Source organism: Balaenoptera borealis (genome assembly GCF_965194805.1).
Source record: "Balaenoptera borealis genome assembly, chromosome: 7".
Lineage (NCBI taxonomy): Eukaryota > Metazoa > Chordata > Mammalia > Artiodactyla > Balaenopteridae > Balaenoptera > Balaenoptera borealis.
The window spans coordinates 107,667,222-107,693,408 of record NC_138864.1 but is presented as its reverse complement, the minus strand read 5'-3'; the positions used below and the strand labels follow the sequence as shown (position 1 = coordinate 107,693,408).

General features: G+C 39.5%; 2 protein-coding genes across 7 annotated transcripts in view; one reads left to right on the top strand and one right to left on the bottom strand.

The window, feature by feature from the left end:
- Positions 1-696: 696 nt before the first annotated feature.
- Positions 697-26,093, bottom strand: SSMEM1 (serine rich single-pass membrane protein 1). Of its 2 annotated transcripts, XM_082399256.1 has the most exons (7): positions 25,978-26,076; positions 25,079-25,168; positions 22,009-22,082; positions 19,034-19,088; positions 3,752-17,433; positions 2,710-2,870; positions 697-1,056 (listed from the first exon to the last, which is right to left on the bottom strand). In XM_082399256.1, exons 3-5 carry the CDS (start codon positions 22,033-22,035, stop codon positions 16,946-16,948), a joined length of 570 nt encoding a protein of 189 aa, XP_082255382.1. In that variant the 5' UTR covers positions 22,036-22,082; positions 25,079-25,168; positions 25,978-26,076; the 3' UTR covers positions 697-1,056; positions 2,710-2,870; positions 3,752-16,945. The 2 variants fall into 2 exon arrangements, with proteins under 2 accessions (XP_082255382.1, XP_082255383.1); XM_082399257.1 differs by lacking the exon at positions 3,752-17,433 and having other exon boundaries at positions 2,710-2,814; positions 25,978-26,093.
- Positions 26,084-26,187, top strand: part of TMEM209 (transmembrane protein 209) — a 30,628-nt gene continuing 30,524 nt past the window's right edge. For 2 of the 5 annotated variants that reach the window (XM_082399193.1, XM_082399195.1), the window contains exon 1: positions 26,084-26,187. The gene's annotated coding sequence lies outside the window, so the exon portion shown is untranslated. The other 3 variants (XM_082399194.1, XM_082399196.1, XM_082399197.1) reach the window with 2 other exon arrangements.

Below are 26,187 nucleotides of genomic sequence, written 5' to 3'. Positions count from 1 at the left end.
TCACATTCCATTAGTTGGCTCATTTGTTTATTTTTATAATGTTTACCCTGAAACACTGCAATCACTTAGTCCATATCTGCTGAATCTCCCTGTAGATATGGCCTGTTCCAGTCTTCACACTATACTAAAACAAAACAGAAGGCCTTTTAATATTCAATTTTGAACTGTTTCTAAAGTGATCCATCTGCATTTGTAGCAAATTGATGTCCCTGTTTCTGTGCTTTTTCCCAAAATGAAAATGTCTTTCTAATTATGACAATGAAATTGCTTGTTACAGAAAGTTGGGATTAAAAGGAAGTGTTTTATTTAATCACCAATAATTCCTCCACCCAAAGAAAACCATTTGGAGTATATCTTTCCAAACTTCTTTCCATGTTTTAGAGCTTTTTCTTAAACAAAGATTAGACCATAACATATATTCTGATTTTTAAACAAAGGATTTTTTTAAACAAAGGCAACCTTTCGTTGTCTATAAACATACATCTACATTGATCTGACTTTGTTCTTCATTGCAAAAGGAGAAGATACACCATTTTATTTTTAGGATTCATATTTTATTATATTTTAGTCTTCACACACATTATATTCAGCCTAGCAAGTATCAACCAACAGACACAAGGAAATTTTCATCTGTCCTCTTGTAACTGAAAGTGGGGTCCAGCTGCTCGCTGCTCAAAAGCCAATAAAGAGGCCAGGTTTGTGGAAAGGAAAGTTTGCTTTATTTTGGATGCCTACAACTGTTGGGGGAGTGGGGGAAGGGCAGACATCTGTCCAAAGGCCTACTCCAACAATCAGGGGGCAAGAGCTTTTATAGGCGGAGGGAGGGGGCTGCATGCAGAAACAGCACAGTCAGCTCTGACCGTCATCTTGAAATCGGTCATGAGGTGGTCTGACCAGCATCATCTTGATTGTTTCAAGTACAGTTAGTCTTCAGTTCCAGGGTCTGTTTGTTCCCATTTCCTTGAGGCCAATTCTTGGAATCATGGCAGCTTATGTCATGGCTACAGTCTGGTCATCATGTAGTTAACTTCTTCCACCTGGCGGGGGTTTCAGTATCTATAAGACAGCTCACAGGATACGGCTCAGAATATTACCTATAGCCCTTGAGGAAGAACTAAAGGTCCTTGACTATGCTTAATGACTAAACTATTATTATTTGGTCTCCTTTGACTATTTTCCTTTGTTTCTGCATGTTCTCACTTCTCTGATTAAACTTATTTTTTGGCTACAGTTTTTCCACAGACAAAAGGCAGGCAGAGGACCTGGGGGACAAAGACCAAAGAGTCCTGCTCTGTTTCACTCGGTGTGTCAAATTCTTTATCTGCACACGCTCTAAATCCCTGGGTTAGAATTTTCAAGTACCTACTTTAAGGGTGTTTCTGGTTTTTTCATTCTCTTGGGTGTTGGGGAGAAGAAAGAAACCAAGAGGCAGAGACCATAATTCATCCTCATGTCCCCAGCACCTATCAAGTAGACAGTAGTCATATGAATTGAAATTAACGTACTTCTGGAGAGGGCCTGCTCACAGCGATGAAGACCCAATGCAGCCAAAAATAAATAAATAAAATAAATTAATTAAAAAAGGAAAGAAAGAAAGAAATTAATGTACTTGCAGAATCAGTAAAGCCTCGGAAGGTTTCTGAGCTGGTAAGTGACTGCAGTCTTGAGAATGGTGAATCATGCACGATGGTTGCAGGGCAGAGATGCTTTAAGCAGGAAGCCAAGCAAGGAGCTTCCTGGAGAAATCCAGATTTTTAAACGATGCATCTGGGCTGGGTGGTGGCTGAGGGAATACATGAGAAGGGCTCAAAGAGGCATTTCAGTGGAAGGATCAGAGTCCCTTGTGAGTGACTGGTGCCTGACTGGGTATAGGAGAAGTCAGGAAAAGGGTATATACCAGTGGGTGGGAAAGGAGGGGCAGATAGCCACCTCCATAGCAGCCTCTGAGCATTTCCTCACCCAATTGTCACAGTGTGTGAAGTTCCACTGTAAGAATTTGTTTTATCTCCCTTACAATATGCTTTCAAAGAGGAATTTTTGCTGAGAGTTACTACCCAATGAGTTGAGTTCACTGTAAGTGTTAGGGACATGACAGCTCTCTTCTCTTCCTGAAAAAGATAGTGGGGATGAGCCTAGAGTCACATTGGGGATCCAGCTGAAGCTTAGACCCCTTGCTCCTGAACCTCGGGCATTCAAAAAAGGAGTGAGGACTCAAGGATAATGCCTGAGATGAACAAAATCAACATTTCCTGGAATGGATGAAAGCAGTAATTTTTTTAATGAATAGAAGAAGTTGGAGGAGGAGAAAGCACAAGCCTTAGTAGGAAGCTGTAGGGAAAACTCCAGAAATCACTGTTGTTTCTCTCTGCTACTGACAATATAAACAGATGCTTATCAGAATAGAGTAGCATCCTTTCTACCGCCTCATCATTCTGAAAGCTGGATAAAATAAGTTTTTTTAGAAAGCTATATCGAGATATACATGACATACAATAAACTGCACATATTTAAAATATGCCATTTGAAAAGCTTTGACATATGTATACACCCATGAAACCATCACCACAATCCACATCATGAACCTATCCATCAACCGCAATAAAATCTGTTTTTGAGACTCACTGAGAAATCTCCAGATGGAAAGAAACCATTGAAGACCCCTTGCTTTGCAGATGAGGAAATGAGGCCCCAAAAGGGGAAGTGACTTACACAAATCCTCAGGAGTGATCAGGGGTAGAGCAGGCATCCTCAGACCCTGGGTCACTGCTCCAACACTCTGGGCTGTCCAGTCATCCAAGGTATTTCCACTCAGTTCTAGGAAAAGACCATTTTAGACCAAACACCTCTTTATCAACCTATCCCTGGGGAATCTGTAATTCAGAAAGAGAAAGATGATAGCTGTCTTTAGAAAAGTACTCTTGGGACTTCCCTGGTGGCACAGTGGTTAAGAATCCGCCTGCCAATGCAGGGGACACAGGTTCAAGCCCTGGTCTGGGAAGATCCCATATGCTGAGGAGCAATTAAGCCTGTGTACCACAGCTACTGAGCCTGTGCTCTAGAGCCCACGAGCCACAACTACTAAGCCCATGTGCCACAACTACTGAAGCCCACGCGCCTAGAGCCCATGGTCCATGACAAGAGAAGCCACTGCAATGAGAAGCCCACGCACGGCAACAAAGAGTAGCCCCTGCTCGCTGCAACTAAAGAAAGCCCGCCCACAGCAATGTAGACCCAACACAGCCATAAATAAATAAATAAATAAATAATTTTTTTAAATGATGTATAAGAATACTAAGAATATGTACAGACATGGAAAGATGTTTACAGAATATTAAGGTGGTGTTTTTTTTTTAGAATCCACTTACAAAACAAAACATGCATTCAAAATAATGACGATATAGGAAGGAAATACACCAAAAATTTAAACAAGTGATTTGGCTATACACTTCTGTGTGGTTAACAGTAACTTTAATTTTCTTCAATTTGCTTATAATTTACATAAAAAGAAAGAAAGAAAAGACCAAACCTCCCTCTAAGGTGGGATGGGAAACCACAGGTCCTGGCATCTTTCCTTATACCTTGGTCCCAACTGGGTTTCACATCCTTCCTGATGCTGTGCTTTGTAGCCTTGGCTTTCCTTTTGGTCTGTGAGTTCCTGATTTGGGTTCACCTTAATACTTCATTTTCCCACCTACCCATACTTTGGGGCTCCTCAAAGCTCACCACCCTGGTGGTTCGCTGCTGCCCTCACCTGCCACCAGCAGACAATCACCATGTTAATCCAGTGGGACCCAGTTTACACTGGGCCCTGGCCTTCTTCCAAAGACAGCCTTTATGCTTGCTTAGGTCTAAAAGTCCATTACACAAATTCTTGTTTCTATTAAGTCAGTTGGGAAGAACAAATAGAATTCATAGATCATTTACTGTTTGCAACACCAAGCTCAAAAAACCTCCAGTACAATAACTATTTGTCCTTCCTCAGCTGGAAGATAACCACCCAACACCAAATTGTGAAGATCTGTCTTCTCATCCTTCTCTGTCTGCATCAGGTTCCCATTTATGATCACCCCAGCTCAGGTTCCATGAATGGATCCCTCATTTATGGAATACCTACTATGTGACAGGCACTGTTAAGTTGTAGGACTCCAAAGATGAATAAGATTTTATCAGTCAAGAGCTCAATGTCTAGACTAGCACTGTCCAATAGAACTTTCTGCAGTGATGGAAATGTTCTATATCTGCACTGTTTCAAGAATGTAGCCACCAGCCACATGTGGCTATTGACCACTTGAAATATGACTAGTGTGACTGGGGAATTGAATTTTTTAAATTTTTAATTAATCTTAACTCAAATTTAAAAACTGAAGCAGTGTAAAATATTCTTCCTTTAAAAACAATGTAATGTTTTGGTAGGACATTTTAACTGTTGAAAATTTAGCATCCAAATTGAGATATACTGCAAGTATAAAAATACACACCAGATTTCAAAGACTTAGTATGAAAATTAGAATGTAAAACATGTCATTAATAATTTTTATATTCATTACACGTCAAAATGATAGTATTTTAGATATATTGGGTTAATAAATTATATTATTAAAATTAATTGTACCTGTTTCCTTTTACTTTTTTAAATGTAGTTATTAGATAATTTTAAATGACATATGTGACTTGCATTAAATTTCTATTGGATAGCACTGATCTAGAGAAAAAAAAAAAGTGATATCTAAACAAAGTCTTCAACTAAAATACATTATACATTCCTGGAAATGTATACAAAAGTCTAATGCATAAAAGTTAAACAATAGATTTACCTGATATAACAGGGTGGGGTAGTTAATTCTTAAGAGCTAAAATATATTATAAAATCCCTAATTTGAATATGCTAGGCCCGCGAGCCACAATTGCTGAGCCTGCGCGTCTGGAGCCTGTGCTCCGCAACAAGAGAGGCCGCGACAGTGAGAGGCCCGCGCACCACGATGAAGAGTGGCCCCAGCTTGCCGCAACTAGAGAAAGCCCTCGCACAGAAATGAAGACCCAACACAGCCATAAATAAATAAATAAATAAAATTTAAAAAAAAAAACATACTGCTATTATTGGTTACTTTTATAAGTGTGAGATGATACTATATTTGGGGGAGAGCTAAATTATATTCCATGATATGGATATATTATAATTTATTTAAAAAATCCCTTGTATATAACATCCAATTTTTCACTATTTCAAAGCATATTATAAGGAACACTCCTATATTACCTTTGTATACTTTTTACATATTTTTCTGCTTCTAAAATAATATTCTCATAGTAAAAACATTCAAATATTGCTGAAAATTATAGCAAAAATGAGACTACCTCTCATGTTGCCCCCTGCCCTGTGCCAATCTGCATCTCTGATGATTATTACCAGTTGGGTATATACATCTTGTCAGAAATTTTTTTTCTGTGTATATATTAATCAGCTTATTTTTTTCTTTTACAAAATTTTAGACAGACTATACATACTGTCCAACTTACTTTTTAACTTAAAAATATATTTAGTAAGCAACAAGGATATACTATATAGCACAGGCAATTATACCCATTATGTTGTAATAACTTATAATGGAGTATAATCTGCAAAAATACTGAATCACTATGCTGTACATATGAAACAAACACAACATTGTAAATCAACTATACTTCAATTAAAAAATGAGAAAAAACACATAAATTTGCCCACCCACAAAGGCGAAATCATTATTTTTCTCAACTCATAGGGAATATCAAGGGTTGAAACCTCAGAGCACAGGCTTGGCCTTTATAAGTCCCTGGGCTTAGTGTCCAATCTAGCCTCAGACATAGGTTCTAAAGGTTTCACTAAAACAAATACTTGCTACATTTACTTTTCCACACTTATTCCTATCATATGTGGAGAAGACCAGGCTCAGGGGAGATGCCATATATGCTCAAACAGAAGATGCAGTGTTGTGGGCTATTTCCCCTGAGAAAATCCAAATCCAAAAAGATGTGTTTTTAATTTTTGGCTAAGCTCTCATCTATACTCTCTCGGTGAAATTGTCAAACGATGGTAATAGGTATTTAATTTTTAAAGCTGTGGAATTTAGCGGTTGCTTCATTTGTATATAAAGTTTACAGAATCAAAAAATTTAAAAAGATGACAGTGACATTACTTGCAATTAGAAATTTCCTTTCAAGATCTTCATCAAGATTTTTTTTTAAATGTCAAGAAACTTTTTTTCAAAGAATAAAAAACCTCCTGATTTGCTAAAAAAAATTATTACTTGGGCAAAGGGGGTCAAAAGGTAAAAAGAAAAAAACTATAGTTGATGTAAAAGAGACATAGAAATTTTGAATCATATTCAAAATTTAAACTTAATGAATTAAGTAAGTAAAAGAGTGGATTGCTGGGCCAGAGGGTAACTCTTATGTTTAACTTTTTTAGGATCTGCCAAATTGTTTTCCAAAGTGAGTGCCAAACATTTTTATAGGCATTTTGGAAAACACAGAAGTGAAGATAATCCCTCATTCCAAAGAGCTTACAATTTACAGTAGATGGAGAGATGCAATTAACATGTATACATTAAAAGTATAATTATAATATAGCTTATAATTAAGAGCCAAACCATGCAACTCTAAATTAAAAGTGGATCTACACACAGTCATACATTTTTAGAGCTGGAAAGGAAAAGAAATATATATACATTCTATATAGATATCATTTGGACACCTTTCCGTGTCAGTACATATACTTAGGTTACCAATAAATGCTCATCGATAAGAAACTTATTCAACAAATTCTGATAGAGCTATACAATGGAATACTATGCAACCATTAAAAAGATATGATATAGGTCTTTATGAACTTACATGGAATTATGTCAAAAATATATTTATAAGCAAAAAAGGCAAGTTGTTGAATAGTGTATATTAATTTTTTTTTTTTTTGGCCGCACCGCATGGCATGTGGGATCTTAGTTCCCCGACCAGGGATCAAACCCTCACCCCCTGCATTGGAAACGTAGAGTCTTAACCACTGGACCACCAGGGAAGTCCCAATGTTCCCCTTATCTTTGGTTGGTGTGGATTTGTTCTGTTTGATTTAACCAGTTGACAATTAGAAGACACTAGGATTTTTCTAATTTTTCATCATTTGAAACAATATAAATACTAGGTAAATCTTTGTGTATATCCATGATGATCTCCTTAGAATAAATTCCTAAAAGTAGAATAGTAGGTGAGAGGTTCATATCTGTAAGTTTTTGGATTTGAATTGCTAAATCCTTCTCTTGAAGGCTGTAACAGTGTACACCCTTCCACTAGTGCCCAGGCTTCTGGATTTTATTTGTACTGTGCTTGGAAAAGTCTTCCCTACTTGAGATTAGGATACTTTTTACTAGTGCATTTTTCTAGTACTTTTATGGTTTCCTTGTTTTATCTTTCAATTTTGTTCCATCTGGAATTAATTTTTATATAAGGAATTAGTTCACATCACCTTTCAGATATATTCTTCAGGAATATATTTTCCAGCATTTTATATGTGTTCTTTAATTTTGATCTTTTTTTTCTACAAATGAGCAGAGTCAACAGGCTTAAGTCCAAATATGTAATTGATGCTAAAATGCACCCCTTCCAGCATGTCTAATGATTTCCAGCTTTGTCTCAAATGAACTAAATCTATAAAATCTATTCTTCTTATCACTAACATCGACATATTCATTTTTCCACGTATAAATGTCAAGGACTAACTATTCAAATAGATGTACAAACACCAGTGAACAAAGATATTGATGCCATTGAAACTAAACAGTGCAGTCATTTGAAATGTTCATTCATGAGCTCAAGTACAAAAATCCAAGCTCTGGGGTTTAGGAGTGTCAATGAATAATGTCCAAAAATCCAGTTTTTGAACATCAAACCTATGATAGGAAAGATTGGGGGTTCATGATAACAAGATATGATGGGGTACAACAGGGGTCTCAACTGTGGGAACCCAACTTTCCTGGGAGATCCACAGAAAATGTTAGAGGGGTGATCTTTGAGACTGGTCTTAAAATTGAGGAGTGGTTCAACATTTGAAGAGTCCAACATTTGAAGATTTGGTGACTGGTGTTTCAGGCAGAGGAATCAAGTGTGGGAAGGTGGCTAGGCTTGGAAGGGGGGCTTCTTAAAGTCCTGATACCATCTTTCTCCACCCCTCCCAACTTCCCCTCTTCAAAAGGAGGGAAGGATATGATGCCAGACTTACTGATTGATTATTTGACCTCATTCACAATAAATGTATTACTCCAACCCTGCATATACATTTTATACCTTCTTATCTTAATTGTGTAATAAAAGGCTTTTCCCTCTTTAAAGGAACTTCACACAAAAACAAAGCAGGTCAGGAGATTTTACAGGTGATAGCCAAATGACCTAATTTAGTCCTTTGTTAGTGTGGTGGCCTGGGGTACCAGGTAGCCTTGGCTTCTCACCCCTAGAATGCCTGTCTTCACCTGCAGAAGGTGATATTCTCCTTTTTGTCAAGGCCTGGACCGTGCCCTCACACAGGCCACCTTCTTCCCCATCTTTCCAGCTACACTCCCAGCCTCTTTCCCTTCCTCAGTCCAAGCTCCCTACCTCCCACCTCGTCCCAATACACCCAAATCACTAGAATACTTTTAAAAGTTTTTTTTCAATATTTAAGAAATTAATCCTACTTCCTCTATTCCCTGAGTCCCAAGACTCTGCACATTTAAAATTAATTAAAAGATTTTAATACCGGAATTCCCAGCTTAGCAGCCATCAGTGTATATCCCTGAACCTCCCGTTTAACACGGATTTTCTGAAAAGCATGCTGTGTGTTGTATTCTTTAGGCAGTGCTGGAGCTGTCACAGACCAGCTCACCAGAGCCACTGTGCTCATTTCTTCCCAACTCCACGTTCAGTGATGTCACTTTGTTAATGTGAAATAAGCAACAGTGGGAGTATTTATATCACAGAAATCAGCAAGTGCTACAAAATCAGGGCTTTTAACAATCAGAGCCGATTGTTAAACATTTACCAGCACACAACTGTTTTAAGGATTCTTTTGGTTTCCAGTAATAGAAATTCACTTGAGTTAGCATAAGCAAAAAGGGGAACTTATTATAAGAGCCAGCGAGTGAAGTGTCATGATGCCTATGAGAGGGTAAACAGATTGGCCTTAGGAATTAACTGGAACCAGGGACTTGAAAACGATCAGAACTTCCCATTGCATCTCTCTGCCCTTCTCTGCTTCATTCTTTTGTTCTTGTTACAACCTTCTTTCCCTGGTTTCCAATCTATATGAAGGGAAACGTGAAAACCTGCTCTAAGTCCAGTCACCTAAGGAGACTGATCTCTTTACTGGTCCCAATTCCAAATTCTCAGGAAGGAACTTTGATTGGAAGAAAGTCCTACTGAAATCAATGCCTGGACAGGGTGAAGGGATGGAAACAGGCAGGATCACACTGTAACAACATGCATGAGAATCAGGGAAAAAAAGAGGCTCCTAGAAAAGAAAAGAGTTGAGGCAGTCAACCCAAAAAGTCCACGACATTTATAAAGACCTTTTCTCAGCTATTAACAGCTCTCACCATCACTACCACAGGCTCCATCAAAGGAGTACATGTACTTAGTATTTATTTAACGTCTGAGCACCTTATAATAGGCAAAAGGAGCTGCTCTAGAAATTATAGAGGATAAAAGATGATTAAGACTCCATAATGGCTGCAAGTAAAAGAAAAGCCAACTTAAAATGCTTAATAAGGGAAATTTTCTTGCCTAACAAAAAGTCTAAAAGTAGGATGATTCCAGAATTTCTTAATTCAGCAGCTCAGGACCTAGACTTTTCCATATTTTCACTTTGATATGTTTAGACTAATGTCCTTATGGACACAGGTACCTGTCACAGTTGAAGTCATCAACATCACCCGCCAAACGAAAAGGAACAATTTCGTCCCAGTGCAGGTCTTTTTTAAGACTGAAAAAACTTCTCAGAATGCCCCCACCAGCAAACTTCCCTTTCCAGAATTAGATCACATGCCCATGCATGAACCACTCACTGACAAGGGGAATGGCACCACCCTGGTTGACTTAGACCGACTGGGACCTAAGTCCTATAAGGGAAGGAGAACAGTGGAACAAAATGGGGAGCTGCTGGAACAGAAGGAAAACAATTGATGGAGGCTACCACAGACCCTTGCTGCATCTGAAGGGGTGCAATCAAAGAAAAGAGACAAAAAGACTCTCGCCCTAAGTTGAATTTCTCCAAGCGCTTTTGTCTCATTCAACTCTCTGACCTGCCACATCACTTTTACTAACCCTGGCTGCAGACCCTTCCACTGGGACCTGGTTTTTATCTCCCTGCTTCCCTCTTTTGGTTTACACTAATTAGTAGCAGAGTTGGCTCCCTGCCTGATTTTCTCACTCCTAAATCAAGATTTTGAACACATGAAACTTCATAGTGACAGAAGGCCCTAATAAACAAAGACAATTATAGACAACAGGCCCCTGTAATCAGGCAGCTTGAGGGTCTGCCTGTGAAAGAGGCCAAGCTCAGAAGATAAAAGATAAGAACTAGAAAACAGTATTGTCTGGGATTATAACATTTTTGTTTTTGTTTTTAAGTATTTCATGCACTTCCTTTTGTTCACTGAGTGGAAATCTGCAGTGAGAAATGTTATGCAAAAATGGACAAGTATTATTTTTTTTTTTGGAATACATCTTTTTTGCCAGCTTCCCTGGGCCTAATAACTTCCAGTCTCATACAAAAAAGTTCGGTTTTCTACTTCCGTCTGTAGCTTTGTTAAATTTAAAGTGCAACTCTTCTTTACAGTAAAAAGTGCCTATAAATGTACACTTTAGTTGGTATTAGATACTAAAAAAAAGAGGAGGGACATTTTCTCCCTTTTGTCTCCTTCACTACCCCTGCATGTTTGTGCCTGATTTGTATTTCCTCTTACCCTCCAATGCACCTCTGTGACCATATGTTCCTGACAGACAGAGAATATCCAGGTGGCCTGGTACTTGGAAACTTGTCAGATGTTATTCAAAGCAATAAAGAACACATCATACAAGTCTTTGGTATATTGTTACAGGGAAACCCTGTTTAGAATTCACTAATTGGGAATTTGTGATAATTTGAGGAAGGGCTGGCTGAAGTTAACCTTTGTACTATCTATGGAAAAAAAAAAAAAGAATTCACTGCAGTTCTCAATAGTGTAAACAAGATTGGAAAGGGAATAATTATCTACTTAAAAGAACCAGTTGTTTTGAAAAGCTTTAGAAGTATCCTTTTACATACAAACAGGGTAATTATGATTTAAACAAAGGCTGGCCTGTTTCTAAGGCTTCTTTGAAATGTCAATTACAAATTACTCTTGTTTATTCACCAAGGCAAAACCCACCCCTGTGTACCAGGCAACAGTTGGTTAGCTTGCTTTCACTTACTCTATTTGAAAATAATAAATCTAAAGTTCTTTTAAAGTCGTATAATTTAATTCAAGCTTTTCACTAATCTAGACAGTTGGTCCATCCTTTAGTGTTTGAGTGATGATTTACTAATTACTAGCATACAACAATCACGAATGCATAGAGTGACACCTGCCTTCATAATGTAGTGGAATAGCTGGCGAATACAGAAAATCGACAAACTCCTCCAGAGCGGTGGCTCCTATTTCCTATCCTACCGTAGTTAAGAAACACATTTTGCATTGATTGCAACTCAGTACACACACACTAAAACAAAAACAATACTTACCTTTATTATGTGCGACACTGTTATTTTCTATGCATTTGTTAATAAATGCTAGTCACTACCCACTAAATTGACTGCACAATCTATTAATGGGTCGCTGTTTTGAAAACACTACCCTGGAATCTGTTGGGAGATAGTATTCTTTTGTGAGACAAAGGGATGGCGGTGGTGTCACCAGCAGAGCCCATTAAAAATTCCCAGTAAATAAAAATAGAATCTGGGTAATAAAGTCTAACCTTTTTTTTTCTTTTCCTTTGTGCTTCGCCTAGTTTCAGTTGCTCATGGAGTACCGCGTGCAGAAGCCTCGCACCCGGCACTGCAGCCCAGAGTTGCTAGTGCAAAATGGCCGCTCGGACACCTCAGCTCGGTGGGCCGTGTGCAGAAGCTCTGCACACGATACTGCAATTCAAGATGGTGGCGGCAGCAGGCCGTGTGCAGAGACGCTGCGCCCAGCACTGCAACCTGGAGCCTTGAGCAGAGCAGCTGTGCCTGCCCCGCAAGATCTCTGCCTCCCTCCCTGCTGACAAGATCCCTATACAGCAGCCCTGCCCAGAGCCTGTTGGGAAGAGTGTGGACTGTAGAGCGAGAGGTCACACCTCCCCATTCTTTGATCAAAGAATAAAGCTTTCCTTTCCTTTTGAACCAAACTCAGTCTCATTCTGTTGGCTCCAATGACACCAAGCAGGAGGACACTTTTGGGGGCCCTAGGTGGGAGGGTCAGTAACATTGGCAGGAGCTGTAGCTATGTGGTTTTCTTGATGGTGTCCTCCCCCAATTCTCCTCTCAAATCTTTGGCCATCAACCTCACTGCTCTAGTCACTACTGCCTCCTATTCCTCAGCATTCAGTACAAAGCTCATTCTTACCTTCACCAACCCTTTCAGCTAAGTTTCCATTTCCCTTCTTTTTTTCAAAAGCCCACCCTGAGTTTCTGCCTGATCTACTGATAGTTGTCCAGCCTTACTCACTGCAAATGAGGCAAGATGATGCTATAAGGCCTCTCCACTGAACAGCGTCAGCCCTCCCCTGCTTTACTTAACTGCTCCCATCTCTGCTCAGCTTCTGACCCTTGGCTCCATTTTCCATGAATAGTCCTTCTCTAGCCTCTGGACTCGGTTTGGTATTTGGTGTCTGGTCTCTCAAGTTCTTATCTAATCACTGTTCATTAAGAACATGGATAACGTGTTATCATCACAGTAAAAACAAAATCTTTGTGATCAGACAAAACCCAAGACCCAACTCCCCAACACTCACCAGCTCTATGATCTTGGGTGTATCATTTAATTTCCCTGAGCCTCGGTTTCATCATCCATAAAATTGGATGCAAGCTTGTGAAGGGTAAATTAATCCTTATAAAATGCTTACTTTGGTGCCTGGCATATAGCAAGCACTCTCTAAATGTCATCTCTTATCAGTATTATTATTGTTGCTGTTATTGCTACTGGCTTGCCTCTCCTTCCACCAAAACCACACCACCCAATCTTGGAGGGCAGAGGTTCAGAGTTTGAGACTATCTACCGTGTAGCTAGTGTAGCTATAGTTTCCAGTTCCCCTATTCCCCAACCCCTCTCCAAACACCTCCCATGTGTATACTCTCATTTCTCATTTCACATCCATCTCTTAAAACCTTCCCTGGGCTTCCCTGGTGGTGCAGTGGTTAAGAATCCACCTGCCAACGCAGGGGACACAGGTTCGAGCCCTGGTCCAGGAAGATCCCACATGCTGCAGAGCAACTAAGCCCGTGTGCCACAACTACTGAGCCTGTGCTCTAGAGCCCGTGAGCCACAACTACTGAGCCCATACGCCACAACTACTGAAGCCCGCGCGCCTACAGCCTGTGCTCTGCAACAAGAGAAGCCACCGCAATGAGACACCCGCGCACCGCAACAGAGAGTAGCCCCCACTCGCCGCAACTAGACAAAGCCCGCGCAGCAATGAAGACCCAACACAGCCAAAAATAAATAAATTAAATTTTAAAAAGAAAAGAATATATTGTTTAAAAAAAAAAAACAAAACAAACTTCCCTGCATCCCATAGTTCCCTCCCTCACAGTTCCTGACAAGAGTTGTGATGCTTGATGTAGGTGGACATTGCTACACAGGTCAGTTCTGACCATTTAGTTGCATGGATGGACCACAGACAGGAAGCAAGCCCAAGCGTTCCATGCCTCCCCACAAGCAAGCTACCCAAACAGGTTACAACCTTCTCCCATAAAAACCACAGGTGGCCAAGTTTATCCCATTCAGCAAGGACAGACTGAAGAAGGGACTGTTATGAAGCCCAGGGGCCCCACCCTGACAGCTCACACAGGCTCTGAATACAATGAAAACCAAGCCACAACTAATGTTTGCAGCCCTAGTTTCAGGAACTATCTCCCACTTCACATGTTCCGTACCTCGCTCATCAATTCAGTTCCAATGAGTCTGGCCATGCTTTTGCTCCTCATCCTGCAATGCCCTTGCCTTATTCCTCTGATTCAGTGTATTTCTCTCCTTGGCTTTGGCTGTCCTCCCAGCTGCGTTTGGTCTCTGTTTTTCGATTAACGTACTTACAAATTACCCTAATTAATCCCTTCATATTTATAGACCCTGGTTTAACTCATCCATGATTCCTTCTTCCAATGGACACCTGTCTCCCACCCCCCAACTCAGACCTGTGCTAGCCCCACAGATGAGACCATGAAAAGTAGTAAGTCTTTGACATACGTGACTTTTCAGATAATAGTTCATTGCTTATATTTTAGATCCACAAGCAACACATTTGGGGCCTGGACCCATCGTACTCTGTTATCTAGAATACAGTCATTGTCCTCCTCTTCCTGATGAGATTATATCAGCTTGGATATCACTTATGGCTGTGTGGGAGGTGGTAACTGACTTACCTTGAAATCAGGATTTTTCCATCTTCAGAAAATAATGGCTAAGATCACAGTAATTAAGAGCCCAAACTCTGAAGTCAGATGATTTGGGTCTAAATCCTGTCCCTGCAACTTACTATATTTTGAGTTTGTTTTTATTGTCTTTTGGTATTTGGGTTTTGTTTTGGTGCTATTTAAATAAGCAAGATAACAAGCATCTTGATCATATCAAGTTAGAAATACCAGAATCATTCACTAAATTTTAGATATTGGCCCCTGCCCTGCTTTCTCTGCCTCTGCTTTCCTCAGCTCCTCCCTTTTGCATTCATGAATCCCTCTGCATATTGATTCAACTGCATTATTTATCTGCCATGCTGTCTGGCACTGTGCTGGGTCACAGAGATACAGATAAGTCATGGACTCTATCTTTAAGGGTGGAGATATATATATATGCAAACAAATACATGCATTAAAATGTTAAGGGTGCCGACATAGAGAACTTTTCAAGGTACATTGGAGCATAAGGGAGGGCACAGTGAGTTCTGCCTGAGGGGACAAAGTGGAGGAGGGTAAAATCAAGAAGTAAAGGAAGTCTTTGTGGAAAAGGTTGATGCTTGAATTGAAACTTGAAGTTGTCCTCTTTTCACTTGCAGCCTCAGACCTGTTCCAATCCTGAGGAAATCTGAATAAGACAGTCTCCACAAATAAGCTCAGAAATGTCACCCCATGTCCTGGATTCTAGTGGCCTAGTTCCAGTGGCTGGGGCTTCCACATTGCCTCCCGGGTCTCTTTGTTGCCGTTAGTTAAGGAACTTGAAATTATCAGGAGTAACTCCCAAGCCCACAGTAATAGCTGTGTTGTATCTCTCCCAATACCCCATAAAAGGCTCAGTTCTTAGTATTAAGCTGTAGTATCCAAATCCGTCCCTAACACTTAAACCCTTCTTTGAACTCCAGCGCAGAGCCCCTGCTGCTTATCTTGTCCTTGTCAGCCCTCTTCTCTGGGATCTGGGCCTTGTTTTATATCCCACTTGGGGTTCTGCCATCCTCCAGAATAGCCACCCATCTACTAGGCCTGCTTGAATTCCCCACCACTGGGGTCCCCGCCTAACTGGAAAACTCAGCCCCAACTATGCTAACTTTCAATAAAGACTCTTTCTTTGACAAATTTGAGTTAGGCTCCTCCGAGCCCTCTTCTCATCCAGATCTCAACCTTGGCGCCCATCCTGTCTTTGGCTGCCCAGTCCAGTTTTAGCAAGAATTCTGCTAAGTAAGTTTAGTGACAGTCCCCCACCCTTGATATCTGAGCACCCTTGACATCTGATCAAGTTCCTCATCCTCTACCTTTGCTGTATAAGTCCTTGGTCTGCCTTTAGCAAGAATCATGCCAGGTCAATTTAGCAGAAATCCCCCTACCCTTGATGGCTCCTCTTAGTAATTTTCCATCCACTGACACCCTTACCCTGTTCCTTGGTTATAAATCCCCACTTGAACTTGCTGTATTTGGAGTTGAGCTTGATTTCTCTCCCCAGTTGCAATAGACTGGACCCCTATTACAAATAGTCTTGAATAAAGTCTTCCTTATCATTTTAACACATGCCAGAATAATTTTTTCTTTAATACTTGTCATGCCCTTTGGACAATAACCACGGACAGCCCATGGCCCAGCTGTCCTTCTGGTCTACTCTAGGAATCCGGTCTCATTCCAGCCCCAAGCTGACACATGTGCATCAATACAGCTCAGGTAGGGAATTCCCTGGCAGTCCAGTGGTTAGGACTCCACGCTCTCACTGCCGAGGGCCTGGGTTCAATCCCTGATAGGGGAACTAAGATCCCACAAGCCTCCCGGCCAAAAAATAAAATACAGCTCAGGTAGAGCCACCTGTAAATATGGATCTGGAGAATATGAGCCAATTCTATTCCAACCAACATTACCTAACTCATTCAGTCAATCAGATGACCAAAACATATAAATTTAAATAGTTTCTAAACATAAATATATTTTCAAAGAGGTTCCTTATTTGTATTACAGATATAAACAAAATACATACACTCAAGGCATAAAGTATCTGTCTTGTGCTCTTTTGAAAAAAAAATCACAGTGGATGTAGATCTTTGATGCTCCAATGGTGCCATAAACAAATTCACTGGCCTGTTTTTGGACAAAGAATTATCTGAAATTTTATCTCTTGCATTCCAAGAATGTTTTTGTTGTTAGTAGAGAGACTTTATTGTAAAAGCCTCCTCACCTAGAGCTCTGGTGATTTTTTGTGTTTTATTCATCTCTTTCATTTGGCTTCAAGTAAGGTAAGGACTGGATAAAATTCAAAATTTACTGAATTTTGTTAATACCAGGTCCAGAATTTCCTTCTTGAATATCTCCCTTCTTTGGGGTTGTTACTGAAGTGTTTTGAAGGAAATGGCGGGTCAGCCATTCATTGGTTCTCATGGCTTTGCAGTGGAGGCAGGGCCTTTCCCTGATTTGGCAACCTCCCATATTCCTTTGCCTCTGAGTTATTTTTCTCTTCTTAATACTGGCTGGTGATTGGTGCTGTTCACTTTCACTCTCCTTCCAAGAGGAGGCTCCCGAGTTAGATACTTCACTCTCACACTCAGTAGTATCACTGTCAGGTTGGGTCTGATTCACCCGGCTGAATTCAGAATGGTGCCTCGCTCGTCTTTGTTCAAGATATGCATTGACCAAAGCCATTTCTGAGTCAGTTACAAGAGTAAGTTGGTTCTGCTTTGGTTTTGTCATCATTTGCAAAGAATCCCAGGCACCATCTTTGTTTTGCCGCTTATAGGAAGTATCTTTGCTTGCTAACAACAATGAAACAAATCAACAAGTTAGGCACATTGCTGGTTACTATAATCTCATCTTACCTAGAAAGGAAGCCTATGGTGTGGGCTCACTCTTTGCTGCCATTTGCCAAGCCACCACTTTTCCCCACTCACTTGCAAGTGTTGGCAGCTGACTTCATTTTCCAGTACCATACCAAAACTCCTAAAAACCAAAAGGGCCAGATAGATGCTTGACATATTACTTTTGAAGTTTCATGGACCCTTGATATAATATCAAGGGAAAGGTCTCCAAACTTTTCCAGAGAAGGACCTTTTTACCTTTGCCTTGACAGCTTAAAGATGCAAGCGTGTATATGAACGTGATTTGGGTAGCAGAAAACTAAAAAGGATCTTCTCTTTATGCACTGGTGTGCTGGAGTTGGCTCATACCAGCCAGTTCACAAGAACTGATAAACTTTCAGGAATTTTGCAAGATGGCTGTTAAACACAGCTATTAGTAAAAATTAAATTGTATAAACTTACCACTAAATCAATTTGTTACAAATAAATGTAATAAATACTCAAAACTCATCACTTCCTAAATTATTTTACTAGATTTTATTGTGAGGTTTGCTCTTGAAGCTACTATTTATGTCTGTTGTCTCTGGATATCGGAAATACTATGCAATGATGTGCTACTGTGCATCTCTTCCTAACTCCTATGTTCAGTGACATCATGTTGGTAACCTGAAATTAGTTTTGGTGGGATAAAAATTAACAAGCACTAAGAATCGGGTCTTCATTTATGGTTTTGTTGATTGTCTAGACTTAAAGTAATGGAGAACATGTTACTGACATAGATTACATTTAAAGGTATCATGCCTATAGCCGCTATATGGTGAATAGCACCCAAAAAATGAGGAAATATTCTTCCAGAGTATTCTAAAACTATTATCCAGCTCAGCAAAGATGTCATACACATCATTAACAACCAAGTTAAGTTCCAACATACATCTTTCTGTTTCTTTCATCTTACTCCTTAACTTAAAGGAAAGTATCAATAACATTCATATTAGAACTACACTCGTTCATCTGTTGCAGCTATAGGTTGGCTAAGGCTATAATCAAAGAAAGTATTTTGTGAGAATCAGTGGTCTATATGGAATTTACCATAAAGTGTATTATATGTTTTATTATTTGTAAATTGTCTGATATACATCCTTTATATTAGTAAAATTTTTAAAATGATATATACACACATTTTTGGAGAGCCAGTTGTTAGACATTTATCAGCATACCACTATTTATAGGTTATTGAAAAAGATGTCATATAGAGCTCATAGTCCTGTGGTAACATTAGCAGTAAATGTGTGTGAAAGGCAAGCTGTGTGACGGGAGAATGCTGAGGAATGAAAAGACAGCTTGAGCTCTACCTACCAGTAATTTATAGCCTCTAGCAGCTTTGATGAAGTAGCTAACCAGTCCTTCTGCACCAAAGCAAGGTGCTCATCCAGTGGGCCACCACAGGTCTGGGGAGGCTCTATAACGCTCTTGGCTATTTACCTCTGTTGTTTGCTTTCCACACACAACACATATTTCTCTCATCATAGTCCAATATAAAATATGCACTGGCTCTCACCTTTACTTAGTGAAGTGCTTGTTCCATTGTCTTCATTCTTTTTCTTCTCAGACATCTGTTTCAGAAATATAGATTAGTAATAGTGATCTCAGTTGGTTGTTCTTCCCTCATATTTACTTGTTAAGAAACACTATTGCCTTGGGCCCTTTGACAATGTCTAATTTTAAACAGCGCAGTTCAATAAATACTGAGTTCCTACTATTGTGATCCTGCTTCTGCTGCCCATTAAGAAGACCATGCTTTGACAGCAGGATCTACCAAAATGTTTTGAACCCAGCAAAATGGAACAAAGATTGAGAGAAAATAATACTGATAAGAAGCTATTAGCTACAAAGTTTTCTTGTACTCACTGATTTTATAGAGAAATATCGTTTAAATGTCATTTAAAAACAGATATGATAGTACTAGGATTAGTTTTAAATTACTTTTTAAAATTTTTTGGCCATGATGTGCAGCTTGTGGGATCTTAGTTCCCCGACCAGGGATCAAACCCATGCCCCCTGCAGTGGAAGTGCGGAGTCTTAACCACTGGACCGCCAGGAAAGTCCCAGTTTAAAATTACTTTTTAAAGGACATTTTATCAGGTTATGTTATGATAATTCTTTAAGATCTTTATATGAATTCATAGACTTATATCTCCTAAATCCTTCAGAAACTTTCCTCCAGAATGCAACCATAATATATTACCTGTGAATATGGCAACTAGAAGAAATTGATTTCTTTGAATAGTTCCAATTTCAAATATTCTGCCCCAATACTCCATAAATATATTTGCCCCATTTTTCACACGTCCCACTTTTTGATGCCGAAAATGGTTTTGCTAAAAGATACACATACAAAGCAACTTCAAAATATATCAAGTACTTTAGAAATACTCATAACACTTTTGGCACATAATAATTCTGGGAATCTATCACTGGGAAATAAACTCCAAAAGAGAGAAAGTTTTATGTACAGAAATATTTATCCCAATGTAATTAGGGTAATATAAATACAAAATTCAAAAGTAGGCTCAGACTTCCCTGGTGGCGCAGTGGTTAAGAATCCGCCTGCCAATGCAGGGGACAAGGCTTCGATCCCTGGTCTGGGAAGATCCCACATGCTGTGGAGCAACAAAGCCTGCGTGCCACAACTACTGAGCCTGCGCCCTAGAGCCCCTGAGCCACAGCTACTGAGCCCGCGCGCCACAACTACTGAAGCTCTCATGCCTAGAGCCTGTGCTCCACAACAAGAGAAGCCACTGCAATGAGAAGCCTGCTCACCGCAACGAAGAGTAGCCCCCGCTCGCCGCAACTAGAGAAAGCCTGCGTGCAGCAACGAAGACCCAATGCAGCCAAAAATAGATTAATTTTTTAAAAAGGAGGCAATAAATAAATTATGATGTAATCATACAATCATACAATATATCGTTGTAAAAATTATAATAAAAGTATGTTCTAACATGAGGAAATTAATGTTATAATATTAAGTTAAAAATCAAGATGCAAATTTGTATATGCCGTATGATCATAAGTTAGCTAAAAATATGAAAAGAAAAAAGACTAAGGGATGTACGCAAGTGTTAGCAATAGTGGCTTCGAGTGTTGAAACTGATTTTTTTTCCTTCTAATTATTCAAATTGTCTACAATTAGGGAAAAAATGAATTTATGTAGAAAGTCATACTGCCTCTGGGTTGAAAAGTACCACACTTGGCTATTCATAACTGCAATCTAAGATCTTTGGTCCATTCCTTTCTTAATACCTGATCTCCACAATGGTAGGCAAGTTTCTCTAACGAGGTACCTCTTTGCTTTTTGGGTTACTGAAATCATTCTCTGAAAGCTTTCAGTGAAATCCTCTTTTAAGATACCTCTTTTTAAAAAATGTTTTTGGGTGGCCTTATTTTAAATTTAAAATGTATAGAGATGATTATTAAAAGATTAGAAGTTTATGAACCTTAAAAAGTTAATAGTAGTTGATTGTTTCTATATAATCTGGAGTGGTTTTTATTTCATTTTTTCTACTTTCCTATAATGTCCACATTTTCTATAATGAGTACTTTTGTAATTCAGGGGGGAAAGTGTTTTAAAACACTTATTAGGTTTATATCTTTTTCATGGAAAGCTTCCATATTTGACTTATGTCAAATCAAAATATAATCACTAAATCAAAAGAAAGATTTTACATCAAGCTAAAGTGGAATCATATGAACTGTGGTTACCAAAAGCATTTTATTAAGTGTCTTTGTGTGTGACTCAGTTGAGTGAAAACAGCAGAAGTGCCTGCCCTGAAGTGTAGGGTAGGACAGTGGTGAGATCTGGGCTATGGCTCTGCCTTTCTTCCACTGTGATTTTACCAAGCCACTTAATACCTCCTAAGCTCAGTTTCCACATATGCAAAAAGAGGAGCCTGGACTGGTTTTGTTTGGAAAAATTCCAGCACTAGCTGTCTGAATAAACACTAAAAATATATATAAACTAAATATAGTATATATAATCTCTGAGAGCAAGAGGGTACATGCATCTTAGATAGTGGCAAATCCAGAGGAAATCAGTGTGCTTCATGTTTGAGGATAATTACCACCACATTTCCATCACGCTTTTACCATTACTTCAAGGTTTGTAAATAAACGTTCATAATTTAGCAGAGAAAATGAAGTTCAAAGTGAAGGAAAAATTCCATCCTTTTTGACCAGCTCTCATGTGGTTCTCAGATTTCAAATCTGGGACCCTTTAGAAGAAGCAGTTGAGTGGATTATAGCTGCCATAAGGGTACAAAGTGAAAGACAAAACCTCTAAGATAATTAAGGTTTTAATCAGCACTGAATAGATATAATTCAACATTTCAACTATGCTATGAAACAAACAAACGATATGGCAGGAAACCTGGGTCTATTCGCCTCTCTGTCATAACCACTCACGTGACATTGGACAAGTCACTTAATTTCTTTGGGCTTTATCAATAAAAAAACAAAGGATGGATACTGATAACTTACTTGCCTACAAGCAGAAGGCTGGGCCATAAGCTCTCTTGAGGTCCTTGAAGCTCAGGGCTCTATGACTCCAAAAGCTGATGCAAGCAAGGGAGCAGAGAAAGAACTTAGACCTCTCAAGGGGTCTTCATGATGAAATTGCCAAGAACCAATTTCAATTTTTTGTTAATTTTCTAAAGTAGCTTTTCTTGCCAGGCTAGACAAATTCAATGTACATAGCTAGGGAGTCTAAGACATGTATAAACTACCACTATTCTAAATATTCTTTTGGCAAAGTATCTATCTTAAGCATTTAGACTTTAGATGAAACTTCTTTTTAGGGGGAGGAGGTGATGAGGGGAAGAGTCTTTGATTATTACAATGGAATCCAGCTGGCATACACATAACAAGCCTCCTCCTCTCCATCTAGAGCTGATACAGCATTCAGCCTAGCTGACCATTGCCAGCCTAGTGCTCTGGCTGTAATGCTAAATGGTCGTGGTTTTATTAATCATCAGCCTGGTAATAATGGTCAGCAAGGATTCCACATCAGTGATTTATAAGAGCTCAGTTACTCATAATATGTGGGAGCATCACAGCCCTGATTAAGTGGGCTATCTCACTCCTTAGGATGGCATTTTTTCTGCTAGTAGGTGGTCTAGAGTGGTGACTTTAGCTCTGTTTAGTTTAGTTCTGTGTCTTATTCTATGTGGAGAATGTAATGCCTCATTCTAAAAACCCAAAATCCTACAACATGTATCCTATAAATATGACAACTTCTGTATCTTTGATTAGAATCACACAGCTACAAAAGGAATTTGGAGGTCATTAACCAGTAGGGAAGTTTATCCCAGTATTACTTAGCATTTGGACAAACTGAGAACAACCTAAATATCTCAAAATTGCAGATTTGTTATGGTGCAACCATAAAACAAAATTATGCAGTCGTTAAGAGTGCTGCTGTGTAAATATAATTTGAGGAATGATTACAATATAATATTAAGTTTAAAAAAGCAGGTTAGGGCTTCCTTGGTGGCGCAGTGGTTGAGAATCTGCCTGCCGATGCAGGGGACACGGGTTCGAGCCCTGGTCTGGGAAGATCCCACATGCCGCGGAGCAACTAGGCCCGTGAGCCACAACTACTGAGCCTGCGCGTCTGGAGCCTGCGCTCCGCAACAAGAGAGGCCGCGACAGTGAGAGGCCCGCGCACCGCGATGAAGAGTGGCCCCCACTTGCCGCAACTAGAGAAAGCCCTCGCACAGAAACAAAGACCCAACACAGCCAGAAATAAATAAATAAATAAAAATTAAAAAAAAAAAAGCAGGTTATAAAAATATATAAAACATAATGCCAACCATCTAAGATCAAAGATAGACAGATGAAGAGAGATATACTGTGATACAGAAAAAGAAAAAAAGTAGAAGAACATACTCCAAAATGTTAACAGTGGTTATCTCTAGGAAATAGGATTACAGTAGTTTAAATTTTCTTCTTCATCCTTTTCTATATTCTTGGGTTCTCTAGAATGATACTTCATTATTTTTAAAACTAGAAGACAAACTTTTAAAAAGTAGTTTCACCAATGTAAAATAAATTTATTTTATGGAAAATCCCCTAGTATACAGTAAATATATTATTTAAAATGAAAAAGGATATCCTACCCAGACAGAAGCCCGAGAGAAGAACATCAGGACCAATATAATGACAAAATACCAAAGCAGGAAGTTCCCTATTGTCCCACAAGAGTCATCCTTCCGGCATTCATAATCTTGATTTGGAATGGTAAAACTTATAGGTACGGGGGGAGGATCCACCTCCCAAAATAAAGAAAAAAGGTCTCCCATGATGGCTTCTTGCTTTGAAAATAAAACATGCTCAAAGGGATGAAGAAGACTGGGAAGTACTTCACTCCATGTGTATGACAACTTCCTTGGCAACCTATTATGACATATTCTTCAGTAACTATGACAGGAACTGACAAACATTTCTTGGATTACTAAGTTTTTGGAAGATCTGTCCAAATCACTTCTATGAAAGTTTAAGGCATATGCCCCATATCTCAATATGGTGCATTCTGCCATAATCTTTTTTTTTTTTTTTTTGTCCTGAAACTTGTATACACGGTATTTTCTTTAAATACAGTATTTTAATGTCTTTTTTTTTTTTTTTTTTTTTTGGCTGTACCACATGGTGTGCAGAACTTGCCCGACCAGGGATCGAACCCATGCCCCCTGCATTGGAAGTGCAGACCACCAGGGACCACCAGGGAAGTACTTTAATGTCTTTAAAATCTAAGTCTCTGAGGTATCCATTTTTTCAGTCTCTTTGATCTATATCATATCATTGTAAATTAACATACACAGTTCTAATGTATTATTGACTGAATTGTGTTCCCCAAAATGCCTATGTTGAAGCTCCAAGCCCCAATTTGGCTATAATTGGAGATAGGGACTTTAAGGAGGTAATTAAGGTTAAATGAAGTCATAAGGATGGGGCCCTAATCCAAAATGACTGGTGTTCTTACGAGAAAAGGAAGAGACATAAGGGATGTGCAAGCACAGGAAAAAAAGGCCATGTGAGGACACAGAGAGAAAGGGGCCATCTGCAAGCCAAAGGACACAAGGCTCAGGAGAAACCAATCCTGCTGGCACCTTGATCTCAGATTTCCAACCTCTACAACTGTGAAAAAATTTATTTCTGTTGTTTAAGCCACCCAGTCTGTGGTATTTTGCTATGGCAACCCTAGCAAACTAATACATAATGCCAACAATACATCTAATTTAGGTAGTAGTCGTGTTCCTTTTTAAGCCTTGAATAAATGCACAGTAATTCATAGATTACATTAAGAGGGAAAACATAGATGTACCTGTTGTGAATTACAACAAACATGTACAATTTCTTCTTATGAAAGAGTCAGACATGGGTTGGGGAGGAAACTTGTATTCTAATTTTGACTGTACATTTGCACAATTTTCAAGTTAGTTCATCTCTATATCTAAAACTAGAGCAAAACACCATTGCTGCTAAGGCAATCTAAAAAGTATAAAAACTTCACTTCAAAAAAATTGGTTAGAACTTTAAGAGCATAGCATACCTGCAGATTTTCATTAACATGCAATACCACGAGGAAACTTCATTTTCTTCTATTGGAACTCAGGAGCATTTTAGGAAAAAATTTTGGTCACTGGGACGTACAAGATGTAACAATCCGTTAGCTTATTATGACACGGCGTGATGTTTTTATTACAGGCACACTTTGCATCCCCACAAGCAAGTCTCCAGACCCTGCGCACGCATCCTGGACCATGCCTGTCTGCTTTAGGCTCTCGTCCCCTCCTCCAGGAAGCTCGCGGGGATCCAGGGCTGGGCCCGCCGCGACTCCTCGGGGCTCACTGCGCCCCACCTCACCTGCCTTTCTAGTGAACCTGCCGGCCTCCCCCGGGCTGAGCTCCTCCAGGCGGTAACCAGGGAAGATTTTATTTTCACATCCCCGCGCGGCTCAGCGGCACATTGTGGGCGTTTGTATTTGTTAAATAAAAGCAAACTGAACTCCCTGATGAACCTTTTCCTCAGGATTAGAAATTCTTCCAAAGAATATGCAGGAAAAGTAAAGGGTGTTTTTTTTTTAAAAAAACCCTCAAAACCACTAACAACTTTAACAAAACAGTTTGGTTTTTGTTACTGCTGTACCCTCGTTACACGGATATTTTAGAATTTACATCGGGTCAGAACACTTAATTTTTTTTTTTTTTTACACAGAAGTATGAGAAATGCTTTGTCATTACTGATGGTGTCTGGACCCATCACCAAGTACTCTGTATCCTACACTTGGCCACCCTACTTAATAAAATCTGCTTAAAAATGTGTCCATAAGCGCCCTAAGGAAGCTAAAGTTATATTAATATATAGAAATTCATTTTCTTATAGTTATTACTTTTTACTGCGGGTTCAGAACCTGGTCTGAATGTTTGCTGCTCAGCTTTCTCCCCTCACCTGAGCGGGCGCCACAAATCCAACGGCTGTTTCCCTGGTAACGCTCCTAGCCCCTGTCCCTCCCCCACTCCCCTCTTCTCGCGAGAAGAGACAGTCTCGTTCTTCCTGTAACTGTAGCCTCACAAGCCGGTCGCTTTCGCCTTAACGCTTGGCTTCGCGCATGTGCAGTGGAGAGTGGCGCGAGCCAGCCGCTTCCGGGCGAAGAACACG

Excerpts from the sequence above, each read along its gene's own strand:
- SSMEM1 (XM_082399256.1), bottom strand. The coding sequence starts at position 22,035 with ATGGCCCAGCCTTCTGCTTGTAGGCAA. Across the intron at positions 19,089-22,008 it reads AGCCTTCTGCTTGTAGGCAA|ATGTCTGAGAAGAAAAAGAA; the intron begins GTAAGTTATCAG and ends TTTCTGAAACAG. Across the intron at positions 17,434-19,033 it reads AAGCACTTCACTAAGTAAAG|CAAGCAAAGATACTTCCTAT; the intron begins GTGAGAGCCAGT and ends CATTGTTGTTAG.